The sequence below is a fragment of the Lissotriton helveticus genome, chromosome 7, assembly GCF_964261635.1.
Source record: "Lissotriton helveticus chromosome 7, aLisHel1.1, whole genome shotgun sequence".
NCBI lineage: Eukaryota > Metazoa > Chordata > Amphibia > Caudata > Salamandridae > Lissotriton > Lissotriton helveticus.
In genome coordinates this window covers 860,446,962-860,467,921 of record NC_136068.1, presented here as the reverse complement: position 1 = coordinate 860,467,921, position 20,960 = coordinate 860,446,962, and the positions used below count along the sequence as shown (strand labels likewise).

The 20,960-nt window shown below is 44.6% G+C and overlaps 1 protein-coding gene across 2 annotated transcripts in view; it reads left to right on the top strand.

Annotated features, from left to right (window-relative positions):
* SPDL1 (spindle apparatus coiled-coil protein 1) overlaps window positions 1–20,960 on the top strand; it is a 424,110-nt gene that overhangs the window by 96,449 nt on the left and 306,701 nt on the right. For both annotated transcript variants that reach the window (XM_078653377.1, XM_078653378.1), the window contains exon 2: window positions 19,761–19,943. In XM_078653377.1, coding sequence (XP_078509503.1) covers window positions 19,782–19,943 — 162 coding nt within the window. In that variant the 5' untranslated portion in view covers window positions 19,761–19,781. The remainder of the gene's footprint in view (window positions 1–19,760; window positions 19,944–20,960) is intronic.

Genomic DNA, 20,960 nt, shown 5'->3' with positions numbered 1-20,960 from the left:
AGTGTGGCCGCCATCTGCTTATATAGTTCTATCGGGATCCCGTTTGGTCCCAACGCCTTACCCGACTTCAGTGAGCCGATAGCGGCGTGTAATTCGTCCTCTGCGAGGTCTGCATCCAGCTCCAAGGATGCCTCCCGGGTGAGCCTGGGCATCTCTATGTTGTGTATGGAGGTCGCCGCCTCCACCTCCGACATGTCCAACGCCGATGTGTAAACACCCCGGAAATACCCCGTCAGTTCCCTCACTATGGCTCGTGGGTCTGCCGTAAGCTGTCCCTCCGCCGTCCGCAGTTGCGCTATCACTCTCGTGCTCCGTTCTCACCTATCTAGCCAAGCCAGGAGTTTCCCCGCTTTGTCCCCTACATAATATACCCTATGTTTAGTCGCTGCGAGGTGGGACATAGTCACCTGCCTCAAATGTTCTCTATACTGTTGCTGTTTGAGGTGTAGGGCATTGTGTCGAGTCAGGCGTGGTGTCCGCCGAGTGTTGAATCTCAGCCGCGTGTAATTCCAACTCTAAATCAACCAGGTCTTTCTGTTTTTCCCTCTTGTGTCCCGTGATGTGTCCCGTGATGGAGACTATCGCTTGCCCCCTAATGACCGCCTTATAAGCTTCCAACAGGACCGACGGGGAGTCAACAGATGTAGCGTTTTCCGCAAAAAAGTATTTTGTGGCCTCTGACGGGACCTGTGGTGGTATGAGAAAGTCAGCACTACTGGCGAGTGGTCCGATATCCCTCTGGGTTTGATCGCAATATCAGTCACGTACTGTATAGCGGACCCGGATGCCTTTAAGTAGTCTATGCGGGAAGGACTGTTATGAGCATTGGAGTGGAATGTGTATTGTCGTGCTGTGCGGTGAGCTTGTCTCCATACACCCACCAGTCCCAGAGCATCCGTGAAACTCTGCAAGTGGGAGACACCAGCGGTCTGAACCCTCTCTGGATATCTCTCTATGCTCGCATCCATCGTAGCATTAAAGTCTCCCCCAATAATAATGTCACCCTCTGGCAGAGTCAATAAGAAGTCACTAAGTCCTGGGAGTGCCACTGCGTTGAGCGCCGGGGGGGATGTACACTGATACTACATTAACAATCTTACCTTCCCTTTGGCCCTGGAGTGCTGCAAATCTACCCTGATCGTCTCTTCGGGTCTGGAGTACTAAGAAGCAAGAGTTTTTATGCATTTGGATACCCGTGCCCCTTGAACCCATCAAAAACTCAGTGTACCACCATCTTGTATCCCCACCTATCCAATGCCTTACATGCTGTTCTGTGAAGTGTGTTTCCTGCAGGAGCGCCAATGTGGGGGCTTGACGTTTCAAGGCCTGCAGTACCAGGACTCTCTTAATTTTGTCTCCTAATCCGTGTACATTCCAAGTAAGTAGCGTGAGGGTGTCGTATTCAGGGCACTATCTGCCATAGTGTGAGTCGCCATCGGGGTGGGTGTTGCTGAGCGTGTGCCGCATCGCATCTATACCACGTGAGAGCCTGTCAGCCATAGTGTAATCCTGCATGTTATCAAAGCCGTTCAATACTAGAACAAAAAAAAAAACACATTCCCCAACTCCTCCCCCTCCCCCCCCCCCCCACCCTCCCATCCTCCCTGCCTCCCTGCCCCCCTGCCCGACGGACTCTGAACTGCCCGCCACCCCAACTCAGCAGAGTGCTTCATCCCAACCCAGAACAGTGTACTTGCGTGAAGGGGGTCGAAAGTCCAGGGGGAAGCGTGAACCTTCCCTTCCCTTCCCTCCAGAGTCCGCTGCAGCCCAGTGTCCAAAGTCCGTGCAGCCACCGTCTTTACTATGTGTGTGTATCCAGTAATTTGCTAACTTCTCACATTTCCGGTCTACCCAGGGCCGAGGTCCTCCGGTTCATTCCGTTGTGCATCTTCCTCGTCTGTGTGTCGCTGGTCCTGGCTGCTTGCACGTCCGACCTCTTCCCGTCTGCGCTGGCTTCTAGGTCCGTGACACAGGCCCTCTACCCGGCGCCAGCCTTCCAGCCAGTCGTATGCCTTGTGTTAAAAAAGCAAGTTTTCCCATCTGCTACGACTCTAAGCTTAGCTGGAAATATCATTGAGTACGGCAGGCCCTTAGCTCTCAGCGCTTTTTTGACCTCCAGGAAAGTTCTGCGGCGCCGCTAGACTGCTGCCGTATAGTCTGGGAAGTAGGATACTGTGGAATTGAGAAGTCGGAGTGGTGGAGACACCCTCGCAGCTTGCAAGATGGCATCTCTGTCACGGAAATTAAACAGCCGTGCTAGTACCGGTCTAGGGGGCGCCCCCGGCTTGGGCCGTCCACCCGGGACTCTATGGGCCCTTTCTACTGAGAAAAAATTGGAGAGTCCTTTCGGCTGTAGCCGGGTCTTTATAAGATCCTCCATGTAGAGATCCATCGCTGGAGCACCTTCACTCTCCGGAATTCCAAGAATTCGGGCGTTGTTCCTGCGAGAACGTCCTTCTTGATCGTCCAGCTTCTCCGCCAGCATTTTGTTTTCGGTTTCGAGCCTGGACACCGTCCTCTGCAACACGTCCGTGTCTGTCACATCACCACATTATTAGTACCTTTTGAACAGCTTGAGCTAGAAACTGTTTTTTTCTTGGTTAAAATCTGCAGATTATTCAGAAGATGATGAATTATGTGGGAAATATGGCTAACTTGTAACAAAAACAAGAGAAAGTCAGTCTATTGTAATGATAGAAAGTCTGAAAACCTCCCAGCCAACCTTCACCAAATGCATTAAGCCCGTCGACTGCTATGCTAGAGAAAAGTCCATCAGCCCACCCATTTGGCGGAGCGTCGTCATATGGAAGACTAAGAGAGGAGAGGTCAGGCACAACCTTATGCCGCGTGGCGGCTAACGTAGGTCTGTGCTCGGCCAAATGCTTTCACAGTTCTAAGCCAAAGCAGCTGTTGCAGGCAGGATACAGTTGATGGAGTGCAGTGCTCGTGAGAAATAAGTGAAGTTAAAAATGGCTATGGGGACAAAAAATAAAGTTTATTGAGTATTGTCCGCATGTCATAAGATAAAATGATCGCCTGATAGTGTAAAACAAATCTACTATCTCCTGGCGAGTAGTGAGGTCGACATGTTTCAGCCGTAAAGCCACTATGCCCGGCTTTCTTCAGGACCTAAGAATAGTTGAGAAATGCTACTGCAAGTAAAGCAATCAAAATCTGAGAATATACACAGTGATTTGCATAAGATAAAGAAAGAAGTCAGTGGTGTTTTACCACCCTACCCGACACAGTTCTCATGTATGTGTAGGTGCAACCGTTTCCCTCTTTCCTGAAACACAGAAAATCTATGATAAGTGCCAAGGTGAAATTGCATCAAGTGAAAGAACAACTAGGAGTTTACAGAATCAAACTAGTCAAGAAAAGAAGAGTATACATTTTACAATCAACTATGCCAGTTCATTATTGTAACTTATTTTGGCATCTAAAAGGATTTTTTATGTTACGTTGGTACTCACCCAGCTTTCTGTGGGAGTATGCCTCACCTCAACCGGCAACTGCTCGGCGATGGAGGCCCGCTCTATTCGTAGACAAAACAAATATAGGAGGTGAGGGTCTCATCCTCCTGATATCAAATGTTAAGTCTATATAAATTTCGAAAATTAAAAGAAACCTTAAACAGATTTAAAACATGGTGCTCTACACCACGGCTGATCATTCGGCTGGCAATTTGGTATGGTGTTATCTAACTTATATTTGCTAATAGCAAAATCCAACAGTTTATCAATAGCTGCTGATATGGTTATTTAGATGCTCAATCCACTAACCAATATTATTTATTAATGTAGAGGGGCTAGATCATGACAAACATTTGTATCTCTCATTTTTTGTTTATAATGAATCCAGCACCAATCATGTATAGAATCTATTTCAGTATAGAGTGTTCTTTTAGGTATTCAACAAGGCGCTAGCACGCCTGAGTGCTCTGTATTTTGACCAATATTATTGATTAATGTATTCTCTGAGTATTAAACTCGGAGGTTCAACAAGCAGTCTTAATAGCCCAAAGTCTATTGGGCAGGCAAATAGACACTCAACAAGTAGCTTCCACACAGGGGCCTCTTACCTGTCCGTCGGTACCTCGTTCCCGTCCTCGAGCAGTGAGGGAGGTACCGACGGCAGGCGAAGCAGTTCCTTTATACTGGTGCTGATTGGATAATTAGCCCTTGTTAATGACTCCCCCCAATCATCGATGCGTTTGTTGCGCAGTATTTAGTGATTGCGGCTCCCCGCGGGCGGCTATTGGTTTGTGTTTGTAAAAGTCTCTGAAGCGCATGCGCTAAGAGGAGGCGCTCGATAGTATCGAGGGGTAGGCACAAGGCAGTGATTGCGCATGCAAAAAGTCCTCACTCTACTGCGCATGAGCTTGGGATATATGTAGCGGCAGGGACAGCACAAGTTAAATCGAGATAGCCCCGCTACAGAACGGGTGCGCTAGTAAACAAAACCTCTTTGTGTTGCGTATTGCGGCACTATGCGTGATGCTAAGTTGTGTACAGTAACATCATGTAAGCTGGTGGACTGAATGGGTGTCAAGAGACATAAGAGACATGGCGAAAAAACGGTGTCCACTATTATCATGATTTCACTAGAAAATTAGAAATTAGAATGATTCTATGTAGCAAAAGAAGTACATCAATAGGCTATAAATACTCTCAACTTAATAATACTGAGGTAGGCGGAATGCATAACCAAAGGTGATATATGAGCATATCAGGGAAAGGCGAGTGTGTAAAAGATAAGGTGCTCCCGTCTAGTGTGGCTGGGTGGAGAACAGATTTTTTCATGGTGTCATGTCTCAGAAATGTCTTGACATATTTACTGATTACATTAGTACACCGGCTACATCGAGCAACTTTCAATTATATGGATACCCACGGAATGTTATCATTCAAACCTATTGTGTCCGTTTTCAATTTGAAAATCCATTTTTGCTCCTTGATAAAGATGAACCTTGATACATCAGTCACATGTTTGGGAATATATGGACGTTCAAGAATCACCCACCTCATTTCATCTGCGTGGTGTTTGAGGAGTAAGAAATGGTTTGTCAAGCACGTTGACTGCTTGTTGCGACGGATGGTACTCTTATGTTCGCTAATACGCAACTTAATTTTGCGAGTACTGTGGCCAATGTATCTCAAGGTACAGGGACATGTGATCATGTAGATCACATGATCCGTGTTGCAACTGGTGTGATTCTTGAGAATCCACGGGCGATTGGTACCAATATCTATGGATACTGTTTTGGTGGTCTGCGGGCATACACTACAGGAACCACAGGGGTGAAGTCCACACACAGGTGGGAGCCCCCAAAGGGTGTTAGTGTCTTCACTTGTAATTTGCCTTGGCCGAGTGTGTACGAGACTGTCACGTAGACTCGGACCTCTCTTAAATGCAAAGAGAGGTGGCGGAATACTCTCGTTTGCAATATTTAGAATCCGCCAGTGTCTACGTATTGTTTTCTGAACTTGATTCGACCATGTAGAAAAGGTGTTAACAAAAGTCAATCTTTCAATTTTGGTTCTCACGGTCTTGTGTTCCAATAAAGCATCCCGATTAATATTGGAGGCTCTCTTCCAGGCTCTGCGTACTAACCTCTTGGGATAATGGCGAGCCTGTAATTGTGTAGAGAGTTCTTGGGCATGCTTGTCAAAGTGCTGTGGTGGAACAATTCCGCCGGACCCTCAAGAACTGTCCTACAGGGAGGTTATCACGCCATACTACCAAAACGTGGCGTGGTACTACTACTGAAATCAGTATGTTCCACGAATGGCTCAACCAGCAGAACCCTTTCCTGAGGTTTACCATGGAACACAGCGACTCCCGACTATCATTCTTAGACATTTCTATTTTTGTGTGTGATGGTCAAATTCAATGTGAGCTATTTAAGAAACCCATGTCAAGAAACTCCTTGCTCACATATGACAGCCATCACCCCCGAGCCCTCCGTGATAACCTCCCTGTAGGACAGTTCTTGAGGGTCCGGCGGAATTGTTCCACCACAGCACTTTTCGACAAGCATGCCCAAGAATTCTCTACACAATTACAGGCTCGCCATTATCCCAAGAGGTTAGTACGCAGAGCCTGGAAGAGAGCCTCCAATATTAATCGGGATGCTTTATTGGAACACAAGACCGTGAGAACCAAAATTGAAAGATTGACTTTTGTTAACACCTTCTCTACATGGTCGAATCAAGTTCAGAAAACAATACGTAGACACTGGCGGATTCTAAATATTGCAAACGAGAGTATTCCGCCACCTCTCTTTGCATTTAAGAGAGGTCCGAGTCTACGTGACCGTCTCGTACACACTCGGCCAAGGCAAATTACAAATGAAGACACTAACACCCTTTGGGGGCTCCCACCTGTGTGTGGACATCACCCCTGTGGTTCCTGTAGTGTATGCCCGCAGACCACCAAAACAGTATCCATAGATATTGGTACCAATCGCCCGTGGATTCTCAAGAATCGCACCAATTGCAACACGGATCATGTGATCTACATGATCACATGTCCCTGTGCCTTGAGATACATTGGCCACACTACTCGCAAAATTAAGTTGCGTATTAGCGAACATAAGAGTACCATCCATCGCAACAAGCAGTCAACGTGCTTGACAAACCATTTCTTACTCCTCAAACAACACGCAGATGAAATGAGGTGGGTGATTCTTGAACGTCCATATATCCCCAAACATGTGACTGATGTATCAAGGTTCCTCTTCATCAAGGAGCAAAAATGGATTTTCAAATTGAAAACGGACACAATAGGTTTGAATGATAACATTCCGTGGGTATCCATATAATTGAAAGTTGCTCGATGTAGCCGGTGTACTAATGTAATCAGTAAATATGTCAAGACATTTCTGAGACATGACACCATGAAAAAATCTGTTCTCCACCCGGCCGACTAGACGGGAGCACCTTATCTTTTACACACTCACCTTTCCCTGATATGCTCATATATCACCTTTTGGTTATGCATTCCGCCTACTTCAGTATTATTAAGTTGAGAGTATTTATAGCCTATTGATGTACTTCTTTTGCTACATAGAATCATTCTAATTTCTAAATTTTGAGTGAAATCATGATAATAGTGGACACTGTTTTTTCGCCATATGTCTCTTATGTCTCTTGACACCCATTCAGTCCACCAGCTTACATGATGTTACTGTACACAACTTAGCATCACGCATAGTGCCGCAATACGCAACACAAAGAGGTTTTGTTTACTAGCGCACCCGTTCTGTAGCGGGGCTATCTCGATTTAACTTGTGCTGTCCCTGCCGCTACATATATCTCAAGCTCATGCGCAGTAGAGTGAGGACTTTTTGCATGCACATGCGCAATCACTGCCTTGTGCCTACCCCTCGATACTATCGAGCGTCTCCTCTTAGCGCATGCGCTTCTGAGACTTATACAAACACAAACCAAAAGCCGCCCGCGGGGAGCCGCAATCACTAAATATCGCGCAACAAACGCATCGATGATTGGATAATTAGCCCTGGTTAATGACTCCACCAATCAGCACCAGTATAAAGGGAACTGCTTCCCCTGCCGTCGGTACCTCCCTCACTGCTCGAGGACGGGAACGAGGTACCGACGGACAGGTAAGAGGCCCCTGTGTGGATGCTACTTGTTGAGTGTCTATTTGCCTGCCCAATAGACTTTGGGCTATTAAGACTGCTTGTTGAACCTCCGAGTTTAATACTCAGAGAATACATTAATCAATAATATTCGTCAAAATACAGAGCACTCAGGCATGCTAGCGCCTTGTTGAATACCTAAAAGAACACTCTATACTGAAATAGATTCTATACATGATTGGTGCTGGATTCATTATAAACAAAAAATGAGAGATACAAATGTTTGTCATGATCTAGCCCCTCTACATTATTAAATAATATTGGTTAGTGGATTGAGCATCTAAATAACCATATCAGCAGCTATTGATAAACTGTTGGATTTTGTTATTAGCAAATATAAGTTAGATAACACCATACCAAATTTCCAGCCGAATGATCAGCCGTGGTGTAGAGCACCATGTTTTAATTCTGTTGTTTAAGGTTTCTTTTAATTTTCGAAATTTATATGGACTTAACATTTGATATCAGGAGGATGAGACCCTCACCTCCTATATTTGTTTTGTCTACGAATAGAGCGGGGCCTCCATCGCCGAGCAGTTGCCGGTTGAGGTGAGGCATACTCCCACAGAAAGCTGGCTGAGTACCAACGTAACATAAAAAATCCTTTTAGATGCCAAAATAAGTTACAATAATGAACTGGCATAGTTGATTATAAATTTTACAATCTTCTTTTCTTGACTAGTTTGATTCTGTAAACTCCTAGTTGTTCTTTCACTTGATGCAATTTCACCTTGGCACTTATCATAGATTTTCTGTGTTTCAGGAAAGAGGGAAACGGTTGCACCTACACATACATGCAAACTGTGTCGGTAGGGTGGTAAAACACCACTGACTTTTTTTCTTTATCTTATGCAAATCACTGTGTATATTCTCACATTTTGATTGCTTTCCTTGCAGTAGCATTTCTCAACTATTCTTAGGTCCTGAAGAAAGCCGGGCATAGTGGCCTTACGGCTGAAACATGTCGACCTCACTACTCGCCAGGAGATAGTAGATTTGTTTTACACTCTCAGGCGATCATTTTATCTTATGACATGCGGACAATACTCAATAAACTTTATTTTTTGTCCCTATAGCCATTTTTAACTTCACTTATTTCTCACGCGCACTGCACTCCAACTGTATCCTGCCTGCAACAGCTGCTTTGGCTTAGAACTGTGAGAGCATTTGGCCGAGCACAGACCTACGTTAGCCGCCACGCGGCATAAGGTTGTGCCTGACCTCTCCTCTCTTAGTCTTACATATGACGAAGCTCCGCCAAATAGGTGGGCTGATGGAGACTTTTCTCTAGCATAGCAGTCCACGGGCTTAATGCATTTGGTGAAGGTTGGCTCGGAGGTTTTCAGACTTTCTATCATTACAATAGACTGACTTTCTCTTGTTTTTGTTACAAGTTATACATTGGGGTTTCGAGTAAAGTTGGTCTATAAACCACCCCATAGACCCTCTACCACACTTTTTTATTTCGGAAATATGGCTAACCCATAATTATATGAAAAAAGCTGCTGTTGCGAAATCACATAATTCCAGTGGCCTTGGTCTTAGTTCACTAAGCTGCAACAAGATGATGGATGGAATGCTCAAATTAATCTCAGCCACTGACAATCATTCGGGTAGCATCTCAATTCGCCCAACATGCCACCTCAGTTTGGACCTAGCCATATGCATCAGCCTTGACCCTGCTCCAGTGGGAACATTCCAGCCCGAACTGCCAAGCAAGATCCTAACTGAACTGGAATACGAGAAGCCTTTGACCAGTTTTGCCCTCATTATGGGCTCATCAGCCTGGTATAGCACGATTCTAGTGGTACAGTTAACATGGGGCCCACGTCTGGTCATACCTGTTTCACTTGAGCCCAAAACTCGGGCAAAACCTTTCCTGGGTTGCTTGTGTTCTGGTTCATGGAGGACCTGGCTTGGCAATTCGGGCTGGGCTGTTCCAATGAGGCGCAGGGTCAAGACTGATTTGCATATGGTTGGGTCTAAACTGAGATAAGCAAAAGAATGATGGGTTGATATGCTACCCCTAGCAATTGCAAGTGGTTAGACAAATTGCAAGAATTCCTCTTATGACCTTTTGAGTATTTCATGTGGCACCTTAAGTGGCATGGGTATGGTCCCATTCTCACTGTGTCACTGGAACCAAGATTTATCTTGCTGAAAAGCCCATAACTAGGGTGAAACATGTCCTGGGTTTCTTGTGTTAGATCCAGGGAGGACCTGGCCTGCCAGTTCCGACTAGACGGTTCCCACGCGGAGCAGGGTCAAGACTGATTTGCATATTGGTGAGTCCAAACTGAAGTGGCGTGGTTGAGCAAAAGAACAGTGGGTCGGTATGCTACCCGAGGCATTACCAGTGGTTAGATTAATTGCAAGCATGCCTCCCTTCACCTTTTGTGTGTTTCTTAGTACATTGTCATCAGGGCAGAGGCAGGACTTTCTCGGTGCATGTTTAAAGACTCTTCCTTTTATTATATTACGAAGGCATTATGTCATCTACAAACGGCACACTATCCATTGAAATGGGTTAATTTCCCACTGACATGCAGTTTTACTTATAAAACTGTATACGTTGCAAATGATAATATTTGGAAATCGGGTTTCAGCCAATATTTATCATTTGCACATCACCAAGTGAAGTGTTCTGATTTTGTTCTGTTCCTATTATATTTTGAAACGATTTCACTGTTTATTTGCATGCTTTTTAGGTCTCGCTAGACGAAAGCAAAAGCGAAGCTTTTGCTGTCTATGCGAGACAACTTATGTAGTTACTTTTGGGGGAATGTGGACAGCAGACTGTCACGAGCTTTTTCTGGCCGAGATTTGATCTCGTGGGCGCGCACGCCCAGCACGGCGCCGTGCACGTCCCCTGGCACAGATTCCCTGAACACACACATGCACACGCAGGCAGGAAGGCACACACACACGCGCGCACCCCCCCTACTTCCCCGCACTCACCGGCATCCCCGCCGCACACACACAGGAGCGCACCTACACACACACATACAGAGCTCCCCCGCCGCCGCCGCATACATAGAAGAGCCGCCGCCGCATACATGGAAGCGCCCCGCCGCCGCATACATAGAAGAGCCCGCCGCCGCCGCATACATGGAAGCGCCCGGCCGCCGCCGCATACATACAAGGCCCCCCCAAGCCGCCGCATACATACAAGGCCCCCCTTCCCCCCCCCCCCCAAGCCGCCGCATACATACAAGCGCCCCCCCCCCCCCAGCCCCACTTACCGTCATTCTAAAGTCTTGCAGCCTCCGCGGGGCTCTCCCTCGGGCATGGGAGCCCCGCGTCACCAGCACTGGTTCTCTCCGTGGGCGCGTGCGCGGGCTTCCAAAGACGGAAGTCCCGCCCCATGGAAGGTTTCGGTTTCGCTGTCGGAGCTGGTTTATATTTACATGTTCCAAAACTATTTTTGTCCGAGTTGGGGAGGTGGTGTGATATGCAGCGGGTGTTATGTGCCCTAAAGTATTTTATGATTGTGACATTAGGGATGTGCACCCAAGAATAGTGAATATTGTGGTAGGGGTTCCATTTAAGAACCTTACATTGTACATATGTACTTGTTATACAGCAGAGCTATCCTTGTGCTTACACACATTCACAGGCTTAGCCTTCACATTGCAAACTTACTTCTGAGACTGCAGGCGCTGCTCTGGCCTTGGCCAGCAGAGGGGCCCCTTGCAATGCCAGCGTGACCTGCCTGCTGGTTTGACCTGGGGGTCACTGGTTTGACTCCTGGTGGATCAGCTGAGCATTAAAAATGAAAACAATCTGTATACGTTTACACTACCAATAAAACTATTAGATCATGCAGATTTTACATACCCAGGCCTCGGAGCGTAGCGCTTTTTCTACAACTACACATGTTGCAGACAGATGCATATTTTTGGGTTCAGACCAGGGGGCTGAGGTTTGCACGAACATTAGGAGATAGACTGCGGCTTCTGAGAGGGCTGCAGCTGCATGGCAGACGTAATGTTAGACACATGTCAAGCTCGACAGGTCAGGGCCATTAAATGCACAGCAGGGCTCTATCAGAGGCAAGCAAATGCTCATCTGACAGGGCGAGTAAAAACAAGTTAAGGCTTTGGGCCTGAGCAGAGGCAGTCACAGGCAAGGACTAACTAACGCCTGACCTGTGTTTTAAAGAGGCTTCTGTCAGACTTCATGGCGCTTTCAGATCACTTGAAACCAATTATTTTATGACACGGTTCAGTGGCATTGGGCCATTTATTGCCACGGTTTTGAAAGTTTCGGAGTGGAAGCTGAAACCTGAAAGATTAGAGCCCTTCCTTTAGAAGTGACACGTTCTGCACGTCAGAGTGAAATTAAAAACCGCACGAGGCCGCTCATGGCTTCTCTGCTGGAGTGCAGCCTACCAACACACGCTCATTCATGTTCAGCCCCCCTAAAGCTCCCTGGCACATCCAGATATATTCTTCACCTAGAGACTAGCGCCCCATGCGTCTCTTCTAAGGCCTCAAGGCACCACGTCTGCTTCAGAGACATTTTCACGTTTTGTTTTGGGGGGCCTTGGCATTTAAGGGGTAAAAGAAACCTGAAGTTTGGCAATGTTAAAAAGTTTGGTAGAAAATGTGGCGTAACGACCCGAGCTTCCGACTTTGGCGCTGCAGAACGTAGTTTCGGCATCAGCTCAACAGCCTGTGCTTTTGGGCAATCTCTTATGAATCTTCCCTTGCTAAATATAAAATTAGATGAATATGTCCTTGTGCAATGTAACTGGTGCTCGTGTAAAGTGCTCTCGTACCTTAGGGTCGAGTTTGCCGTACATAAAAAAAGAAAGAAAGAAAAAGCCGCAACATTTTTAGAGAGCCAGGCAAAATGGAATTTTGAATTTCGGAATTTAGCCTAGGTGCCTCCCATGCATTAAACAAGCATTGCCAAAGCAGTAGGTCTGGCCTGGACAGGCTAGTGCCAAGGATCTTTCTTTTTATTGAAAGCATATCATCTAAAACAAGCATTTGCAATGCAATAGGTCTCGCATTTACGCATGTTTGAGCTATTGGCATTGTAAATGACAATGCCTTTTATTTATGTTTTGGTTTTTAAACCAAATAAAAAAGCCATTGTCATTTGCAATGCCAATAGCTTAAAACCGGGTAAATGCGAGACCTATTGCATTGTAAATGCTTGTTAAATGCTTTGTGATGGGGAAAAAGGAAATCCTACAGCCTTTCGTTTCACACTTCTGCACGATTGTCAGACCGTTCAGTTTACAAAATACTCTAACTTTGTAGTCAAGGAAAGAAAAGTAAAGCCCAATCTCCAGAATAAAATAGGCAGCAGTTTGTAAGATGACATAAAGTGACATTTGACCTCTGTCTATGCACAGCAAATGTGACAAGATAAAAAAAGATTTAAAGGTATCTTTATTGCTTGTTCTCTTTATGAATTAAGAGAACACATGTTCTTTTCCACCATTAAACCGCACGCTGCATTACCTGCTGTAAGCTGACTAAAATTAGCTCTACATTTTAGCTTCTTCTCCATGTTGGGTCAGTGGTACGGAAAACTGTGACGTCCTAATAAATATTGATTTACCATAGTAAGTGGTTTAAAACATTTTTTTTTGTTTTTTGTCCTGCTATCATCCCTCAAGGGGCTGTGGGCGAAACAGTGGCACCTGGGTGGGAGTAAGGAGATACAGCACAGGAGGGAAACTGCACACTGAAGCTCTAGAAGCACATCACTTTTAGAAATGCTAATAAGGAACATGATTTCCTGTGATTAACCCTTAATAAAAACCGTGCTCGGAGCACGTCCTGGAATTTTCACTTGGTCTTTATTTCTTCTTTTACACTTCTTTTAAAGTGCAAACAACGACAGACCAGTGGACAGAGACACAGAGTATGATTTGCACAATATCAAACGGCCTGGTAAAATTGGACACCCAAGATTTAATAGCAGTACTGCGTGTTCCAAAGGCTATTACTTTAACATCATATTACATTTTGGTGACGAGACCATGAGTGGCTACTGTTTACTCATCATCCTAAGTGGTAATTTCCAGTCCAGGTTTATTTAATCACCAAGAGCCTGATTTAGATCTTGGTGGACGAGTTACTCCGTCACAGCGATGGTGGATATCCCGTCTGCCGAAATATAAATCCCGTTATATCCTATTGGATTTATATTTTGGCGGACGGGATATCCGTCGCCATTGTGACAGTGACCCATCTGCAAACATCTAAATCAGACTCAAAGTTACAAGCAGCTTTTGGATTGATACTAAATTCTCCTATTCTTGGACACAAGTGGTGGTGGACGGGGCTGCTGGGCAGGGGATATTAGGTTGGGTGGAGAGCTAAAGGGCAATTTCCCAAGAGCACATAGTTTTGCCCAAATATGGAGGCTGGGGTTAAATACAATGTCTCCTTGTTCCATAGTTCCCAGTTACCTCACTGGACCACCAGTTGAGTGGCAGTAATTGTGGAAAACCACAAGGCTACCATTTCCAGGAAAATCTCATCCTATTATGGACCCACCCCAGATTTATTGTTGGTGTTTATTTTTTGCATATTTAGGTAAAGTGGTAAAAGCCGATATTAAATGTTAAGTTCAGTGATGGTGCCTGCCCACCCCTTTGATTTGCACACCTTGTTAGGAGTACTTATGAGGTGTTATTATAATAGTACTTGATATCTGTACTGTGCCTGTTATTGAGCCACCCCATCCAACATATATATTGGACAAAAGTCAGAAGTAGATTTCTGGGTGTTTTGTTTTGGTTCTTCGTCAGTAGGTGGTTGTTGACTAGTGTGAGGTTGAAACTGATGTTTACCATTGGTGACTGACTGACTGAAGTATTTATTAAGCGCACTTATGCCGTGGCGTCTTGGCGCTGCAAGAGAGGATAAGGCTGCTGCTGGCTAACTAGGGTGTAGTAAACAGCCAGGTTTTCAATACCTTTCTGAAACTGCTCTTATTAGGTTGTAGGCGGAGCTTAGTAGGTAAGGTGTTACAGAGCTTTGCTGCCTGATGGGAGAAAGACTTGCCTCCCCAGCGTGCTCTCTTTATTCTCGCGATGGTAATGAGGCCCAGGCCAGCAGATCTTAGAGTTCGGCTAGGGATGTAACGCGGAAAGAGGGCTTTCAGGTCCTCGGCTCCTCCTCCAACTACTGTTTTGTGAACTAAGCAGAGGGCTTTGAAGTGTACTCTCTGCCGGACTGGAAGTCAATGGTGTTGGCGTATGGCTTTAGAAGTTGGATGGCGTTTTGGGAGGTCCAGCAGTATTCTTGCCGCGGCATTTTGTAGTGACTGTAATTTAGTAAGTTGCCTTTCACCCATTCCCAAGTATAAGGCGTTGCAGTAGTCGATGCGGGAGAGAACTAGAGCACTGACCACTGTTTTCTTTAGTGTGGGAGGGATCAGGGGCAATATTTTTCTGAGGGTTTTAATGGTGAAGTAGCAAGCAGATGTCACTTGATTCACTTGTGCGGTGAGGTCTTTGTCTAACCAGAAGCCTAAATTTCTGACTTTTTGTGCAGGCACAGGACAGGTACCTGCCTCTGCAGGCCACCAAAGTTGGCTCCAGATGGGGGTATTGTGTCCGAACTCAATCACCTCCGTTTTTTCGGTGTTTAGTTTTAGGAAGTTCTTATTCATCCAACTCTTTATGCTTAGGAGGCAGTTTCTGAACTGTTCCGCAGTGACTTCTATTGTTTGTGTAAGTTACACCATCAGTTGGGTCGTCAGCATACAACACTAATTTCTGGCCATGTGCTTTTATTAACGAGGCTAGCGGGGTCACATAAAGATTAAAAAGGGTGGGGGAGAGTGCCGAGCCCTGTGGGACCCCGCAAGGAAGGGAGAATTCTTCCGACTTCAGACCTTCCCAATAGAATTGTTGAATTCTATTTTCAAGAAAGGACTTTAGTAGGGTCAGGGCAGTGTCTCTGACTCCTACTGATTCTAGCCTATTGATCAGGACCCCATGATTAACAGTATTGAATGCTGCTGTTAAATCTAGCAGTATCAGCACTGCTCTTCCTCCCTTGTCCATGGTTCTACGGGCTTCTTCTGTGGCAATTATTAGGGCTGTTTCAGAGTGACAAGATCTAAAGCCGTGTTGGGTATTGTCAAGGATATTATTGAGGTTAACAAACTCCATTAGTTCCTGGTTTAAGGCTTTTTTTAGTATTTTAGTTGGTAGAGGGAGACAAGATATAGGACAATAATTTTTGACTCCCCTGGATCTCAGGATAGGTCTGATGCTGGCCTTTTCCCATTGTTGTGGAAAGACACCGGATTTAATTGTCACGTTAAGTAGCGTGGTTAAGGTTTTGCTAATTCTTTCTGGGACCAGCTGGAATATGTAGGGGGGGGGCAGGGTTCTAGAGGTGCACCTGACTTGGCTTGTGCAATCATCTTAGAGATCTGATCTTCCTCAAAGTGTGGAAATTGGGATAAGCAGTTTTGGGGGACTTCTGACTGCTCCCTAATGGCGTTTCTACCTGAGTCCGATATCTCATGAAGCTCATTATAGACATCATGGACCTTTTGTTGGAAGAACAGGGCCATCTTTTGTACAAAGTGTTGGTCTGGGACAAATACTGTGTCCCTCGGACATTTGAGTAAGCTTGACACAGTTTTGAATAGCTCCTTGGAGGGGTTTCGGCCTCGTGGATTTTAAGCGTGAAGTTGGTCGATTAGGCTTGTATTATCATTATTTTGTACTCATTTAGGGCTTTCGTGTACTCCATTATGTGGAATGAGCTATAATCAGTTCTCCATATCCGTTCTTTATGCCTGCAATTAATTTTCGATTGCTTAACTTCCGGTGTATACCATGGTGAAGTGGCTGATTGTCTCCTAGGTTTCTTTCTCTCTTCAGGGGCTAGTTCTCTTACTGTCTCATGTATCCAGTGGTTGAGTTTATTTGCACCGTCATTGCAGTCGCTAAATGCGGGGGGATTGTTTGACAGAATTTTGACTAAATCTTCCTTCTGAATGGATTTCCATGGCCTGGTAGCGGCAAGTGTGGGGCGAATCCTGCGACTGCAGGGTTGTGGTGTGTGTTTTATTGTAAAGTGGATAGCCGTATGATCTGACCATGGAAGTGGTAAGACCCATGTCACTCTTATACTATCATTGTTCGTAAAAATGCCATCCAGAGTGTGGCCGGCTTGGTGGGTGGGTTTGGCGATGAACTGTTTTAGCCCAAAACTGTGAAAGTTATCAGCCAGAGCGACAGTGTCCGAGTCCGTATTATCTTCCAAGTGGAAGGTAAAATCACCTAGGACTGTGTAGGTGGGAGTGTCTAGGAACGATTCCAGAAAGGTTTGGATTGCTTTGATAAAAGGGCCTTTTGTTCCTGTTGGTCTGTATATTAATAGGCCTGTGATAAGAGCTTGATTATTTGAATGTTAAAGGACATTGCCTCTGCCTCCAGTGTAGCTTCTGATGAGGATTTAACTTTGTAGTGAGAACGGTAGATTAGTGCAATGCCCCCACCCACTGCTCCCGTCCTATCTGCTTGTGCCACTGAGTATCCTGTGGGAACTGCCGTGATCCAATCAGGCCCAGAAGTGGTGGATGTCCAGGTGTCAGTGAGGAATACTAGGTCTAAGTTATTATCCGATATCAGGGATTCTAGTTCATATTTCTGCTTGGGCATAGATCTAGTGTTTAGCAGAACACATTTTAGTGAGTTCCCTCTGTTGTACTTGGGCTTATCTGTTTGTACTCCCCTGCCTGGATGATTCCCGTGCTCAGGATAGGTAGTAGTTCTCCAGCTGACGGGCTGGGGGTTGTTTTGGTGGCAGTTGGCCAAGTTAAGTGGTAGAAAGGAAATGCTCAGATCACAGGATATACAATCGTTGGGGTTGGCGGTGTTGAAATCCAGAAGTGTGGTAGGGGTAAGGCATTTCCACGTATTAAGGGCCAGGAGCTCATCCCGGGTTAACCTGATTTTGTGGGAATTGGCAGGGGTTCTGGCGCTAGGCGCGTCGTGGGCGCGGACGGGCGCAGACGGGCTTGCCTTTGGCGCGCCGGCTGCGCGCGTTCGCTAGAGCACTGGAACTTGTAGGCTCTCCCCGGAAGTGTGAACAGCTAGAGCGCGTCTCCCACCACTCTTAAGATGGCGACTTGCTCTTTCGAGCCTGGTGTCTCCCTGCACTCCCTCTGCACAAACGGGACTTCCCGCGGCAGACGGAGGAGTCGGGCTAGGTAAGTGAAGTTGTGCAAGGTTAAAAACAGTGATTCAGTTTCAAATTTTAAAAACAATTTTGCTCGCGCTCGATCGATGGTATGGTAGGTCTTAAGACTTTCCTAGCATGTACAAGAGTCATTTTCCCAGTGAGGGTAGCAATATATCAAGAAATACCACTGACCCTCAAGGCACAGAGGCATAAAACACGTTGACTCTAATCAACACCCACTATAACTATTTGTATTACATTAATACTAACAGTTGCTTTTCTGTTTAAATTGTGCCAAGGTGACCTCTATTAAACTCCGTCTAGTACCCCCTAGGCTCTTTGACTCACTCATGCACCAACTTATACTCTGAATATCCCCCTCCCCCCTCCCCACTTGCACTCATCATATGGCAAAATGATCAAAAGATCTCTGCCAAAGAGACCCCCCACTGAATGGCCGGTAGAGTATTGCAGTGCTGACCCTAAGAGGAGTGCCCAATGATGAAGTATGACACCCCTTGTGGTGTATGAGGGCATTCAGATCTGATCACTTGGAGCAGCATCCATGTGGTCACTTCTACTGATGTTTCTGTAATAGGAGCAATAGCACTTCAACTGTCTGTTTATATTGAATTCTGAGCAGGGGCGCTGGACCCATCTAAACAAGGTCCCAGTCTCTTTTGATTTACGCCCTTAAATATCCCTAACAGATATTATGCTTGCATTGTGGACAAGAAGCAAATTAGGTCCTGTATACAAAGAAAGCAACAACTCTACGGCCAAAGTTCTGCTTCATAGTGTTACTAGATGAGGAAAGTATGCTGTTTGCAAGGACCATACTAGATGACTTAATAGCATGGTTTAAAAATAAATGTTTGCTTTCTGTAATACGTTTCTTTAAATCTTTTGCCCTCTAAAGCATTAGCATTGAAGGGTCAAAGCTATGTTGTTTTTTCATGGACTTCTCTGTAGCATTTGACTGGATTGACGGACAGAAGTTGTATTAGAAATTGGAACAGTATAATATCAACAAGACTTAACTAAACCATATGGGGTAATTTAACAAGCCAAAGAAAAACTAGTTGAAATCTTGAACAAGGATCTATTTTCGCACCAGCATTGTTTAATTTATGTTGTAAATATGACAACTGTTCAGAAGACTTCTTGTTTTTCTCTTATGATCTTTTGGAATATAATTTTCAGAATCTTAGAATTCAAATTAAATAAATGTTTATTGGTTTCTCGGATTAATAAAGTAGTGTAAAACAGGTTCCTTATGTTAGGGGAGTTTAAAAGGATCTCTTCTTTAATCCTCTTCATTTCAATGCATTAACAATTGGTACATTATATATGACCACTTCTAGATTACTGCAGCTAGTGTATGGAGGACGATCGAAAGGTTCAATTTCTGAAAGCCTGTAACGTGGCTGTCCACTGGACAGAAGAAGCGTAATCGCTTCATGAAATTCAGATTGTCCTTGCACTGTTTAATTGTAAGGGACATGATTGACTTTGTAAGAGAAATAACCCAGTCCTCAGATGTTTGTCTAAAACACTTTTGCCTATTTTGCTGAGACACCAGACTGGCACACACCTGAGCAAGGACTTTGCATAAAAAAAAAGCATAGTTAAAATGCGCTGTGATAAGAGAGAGGTCTGTGTGGGCTGCAAAAGTTTGCATTTAATTACCTGGTTATCTGAGTTCAACTTAATCTCTGCCTCCCTTTCTGGAAAGGTTTCTAGATGTATCTTTTCAACATGACTTAGGTTTCCCCTTCCTTATCCTGTACCCATCATGAAGATGTTGCCCAGTGTCTTGAATTATTATTTTTTTTTTTTGTAGAGAGTGAATTATGCAGTATGACAAGGTGTGAATCGGGGAATAAACTTGAGACAAATGCCATTTGTTTTTTTTGTACATTTAGGAATTTTGGAAAGTCAAAAATATGGAAGAATCTGATGTCATTTTAAAACTCAAGAAGCAGCTCAAAGATGTTGAAGAAGAGCGGATACGGGCAGCCCAATATGGCCTGCAGTTGCTGGAGGAACAAACTGAGCTCCAGAACCAATTGGAAGGTCAGCGCAGTGAAATGACTAGCGTGATTGAGGTGAGTCTCTATACCATCGACCCAGCGGATGTACATAGTACTATGATTTATTAATTTTTGTTTATTTTATCAAGCATGGGAGATTTGTTTTAAGGTTGTGCTGTCTTTGTGTATGCAATACAGTAGTCAAAAATACTTGTCTGCACATAGAATGTAGTATATGGTTGCTTGAACTTATGTTTAGTCTTTTATGTTAAGAGTGCTAAAGTAGATAGAGTAATATTTATGTAAAGAATATGATGATTTCATCATAATCTATTAAATACATAACTTAAAGCAGGTCATCAATGGGAAATCAGTTTCCTCTGTCACTGTAACACACTTTCTCAAGTGGTGTCTCACTTTCTTCCTTCTCTTACCCCATTCTCGCTCACATTTTTAAGATCAAAAACAAAATGGAAGTTGCCATTTTCTTTTCAACAAATGAAATAGGAATTTGATTCATTAAGAATTTATACTCCATCTAATTTGGATCTTGGTGTTAATTTGCTTGCACGTCCATCTGCTACTCCTTGTAGCACAAAGAAAGTTTGATTTTGTTAATTTTTTTTAGTTGGTTTAGTATTTCTTATTTGTAGGACTTTGTGCTGCTCAATCAACTCCTTTTCTGGCAGTGTGAGAGATCATTAGACACTTTAGCATCCAGTTGCTTTCGTGAATGCTGGTACGACAGTATGACAAGACAATAGAGAGTAGTAGACTTCATATATGGCTGATGTCCTGTAGCTAATCTGTTAGTGGTTCTGCCTGACATGTGGCAAACACTTACTGCCCTAGTCTCAATTGCATTTCATTTTACCTTCACATGGTTGTATAGTTTTAAAGTTTAAAGCGCTAATAATTTTTGAAGAAAAATACACTAGCTGATGGTGTTTCTTTTTGCTATTGATGTAATCATTAATAGACTTAATCATGAGGAAAACACCATTGCATTTTTAATTATATAACTTAGACATCTACGCAATAACGTGCACGAATTTCATGAATATTGAATCCTGCTAAACCGCCACTCCATTA